Consider the following 2,403-nt stretch of genomic DNA (forward strand, 5'->3'; position numbering starts at 1 on the left):
CCCCTGGAGTATATAAAGGAGAGCAGTGGTTCCTAGATTGGTAGGTAAAAACCTGATAGAACCGCAACAGATGACCAAATCCTCAACATCAAACAACACCCAAGCGCAGGGCGCAATATACAACACCCAAAATAGGATGTAGGGTATTACGCTACTCTGGCGGCTCGAACCTGTATAAATCCGTGTCTTGTGTCCTCGCTTTTACCTTCGAGTTCCAGGTTCAGCAATCCCCCACCAAGCAATCTACTACCTCGGGATACCAAGATTGGTAGGTTGATGGGTATAAAACACCAATATTTTCCTAAGTGCCCATTTAGTTTTCCTAAGAGTTCAAGTATTTAGTGTGTGTGTCTCTCACTCTCTATATAAAGGGATGATATGTAATCTGTCGGGGAGTTGATGAATTTGATATGATTTGAGAATTGAGCGTTGCTCTTCCTTGTGATACCCGTAGAATAACCTCCAATGCTAGTTGATCTCGTCGAGTAACCTCCGAGTTATCCTATTTGAGAAACCCGTCGAGTAATCTTCGATGCTAGTTGATCTTGTTGAGTGATCTCAAGTGATTATACTTTTATCCAATCCAACCACCACCACACTTCCATATTTCCATCCCCTCATTTTGTTACGGGAGCTTGAGTGTTCCTATTAAGCGTATGTGGCGCGACAGTGCCTCACCCAGTCGCAGCTAGGCAAGCCGCGCCAGCGTGGTGACGCTGGCTAACTGCCGCACCACAATGCACGGCGCGAACAAAAGGGTCACGCCGTAGAAATAAAGTTGGGAAGGGGTTATTTTTAAAAATATCTTTAAAAAGGGTTTAAGATAAAAAAAATTCCAAAGCATGCAACTATTTATGCAAGACGGCAGAGGTTAATTCTAGTCGACATGCGAAATACTGCTACTAAACTTCCCATGTTTACACAGTTCTTTAAGTGCTTTTGTTAAGAATCAACTGTAGCACACGTTCATATAGTTTAGATCAGACTAGAGGTACTTATTAAGGCGTGCCCGGTGCCTCACATACAAGCACTGGGAACATACTAGTTCCTTTTTTTCACTTTCACTTTTCTCGTTTTGTGCAAGCTAAGATGGACCAAGTGAAACCTCAAACTAAAGATGCCACTTCTCGTTACCCAACTAACAGTTTTACATGATGGCACAACTGTTGCGATCGTCCTCGCAGACCATCAGCGACGGCGGGTGGCAGGAGCAGTAGCCGGGGCAGCTCTGCGGCAGCGCGTGCACCACCACGGCCTGCTGCTCTGCCTTCTTGGGCTTCTCCGGCTTCTTCTCCTCCTCCTTCTTGTCCTTCACTTCCTCCACCTGCAGGATCTCGGCGTAGCAGATCTTCTTGCGCAGGCACCTGACCAGGCAGACTGGGTCGACGCCGTCGCCGACCACCTCCAGCTTCTCGTCGCCGGTGATAGCCACTGAGATCAGCCCTGCATACACAATTACACACACGTACGGGAACTGTTAGTTAGCACCTGCCAACAGGCGCAGTATGTAGGGGATCAGAAGATGTGGCAGCTTTTTGTCAGGTATAAGAATTGAATGCACGCGTACCGTCGGCTCTGGCGACTACCTTCAAGGCCTTGGTCCGACACCTTTCGCACGGCATGCACACCTTGATCACGATCTTTTTCTGCACCCACCCGGCAGACGACGAAGCAGAAGCAGAAGCAACAAGCAAGAGATCAAAGCGATGGTCAGTTACATGATGATCCAATTTCAGATCTCTCTGAAGATGACGAAGCTGATCAAGAAGAGCGAGGTCACCGGAATTACGAGGCCCTACCTTCATTGCCTCCCGACGGTGATCGACGAGAAGCTTGCCCGAACTACGCCGCGATCGACAGATCACAGTCTATCAGCCGAGGAGAATTGGGTGGGTGGCTACCAACTGATCGAGCTAGCGCTTCTTGTGTGAAGCTTTGCTCGGGCCGACGCGCTCTTATATAGAGCGGGGGGAGATGCGAAAGCTGTCGCCATCAACTGGCCCAGGTCCGTTCATCCGCATGTTCTACTCATTCCATACTCATTCCATTATTATCCTTCCGTTCCAAATTGTAGGTCATTTTAGCTTTTTATTCATAAATATTATTATGCATCTAGATAGAGTGTATGTTTAAGTGAATAATAATATTTATGAACTTAGAAAAGTCAAAACGATCTATAATTTGGAATTGGAACGGATGGAGTACTCCACAGAATGCATGGAAATGTAATTAATAGGAAAAAAAGTAAAAATGTGCTGATTTCTCAAGGCTCCTTTTGTTGATGTTGGTGTGATCGTTGATTTAGTTAGATGAGTTTGGTTTTGTATTTGTTGATACGTAATGCCCACATGCATCTTTGGATATACTCCCTCCATCCCAAATTACTATTTATTTTAACTTTTC

The 2,403-nt window shown here is 46.0% G+C and overlaps 1 protein-coding gene across 1 annotated transcript; it reads right to left on the reverse strand.

Annotated features, from left to right (window-relative positions):
* Positions 1–964: 964 nt before the first annotated feature.
* Positions 965–2,015, reverse strand: LOC117865794 (heavy metal-associated isoprenylated plant protein 47). Its single transcript, XM_034750030.2, has 3 exons — positions 1,800–2,015; positions 1,568–1,646; positions 965–1,443 (listed from the first exon to the last, which is right to left on the reverse strand). Exons 1-3 carry the CDS (start codon positions 1,803–1,805, stop codon positions 1,148–1,150), a joined length of 381 nt encoding a protein of 126 aa, XP_034605921.1. The 5' UTR covers positions 1,806–2,015; the 3' UTR covers positions 965–1,147.
* Between the last annotated feature and the right edge of the window lie 388 nt (positions 2,016–2,403).

The sequence above is a fragment of the Setaria viridis genome, chromosome 7 (genome assembly GCF_005286985.2).
Source record: "Setaria viridis chromosome 7, Setaria_viridis_v4.0, whole genome shotgun sequence".
NCBI classification, from domain to species: domain Eukaryota; kingdom Viridiplantae; phylum Streptophyta; class Magnoliopsida; order Poales; family Poaceae; genus Setaria; species Setaria viridis.

What these genes read in the sequence shown, in the direction of transcription:
- LOC117865794 (XM_034750030.2), bottom strand. An exon ending in GGTAGTCGCCAGAGCCGACG is followed by an intron (nt 1,444 to 1,567) that starts GTACGCGTGCAT and finishes TTGTGTATGCAG; the next exon opens with GGCTGATCTCAGTGGCTATC.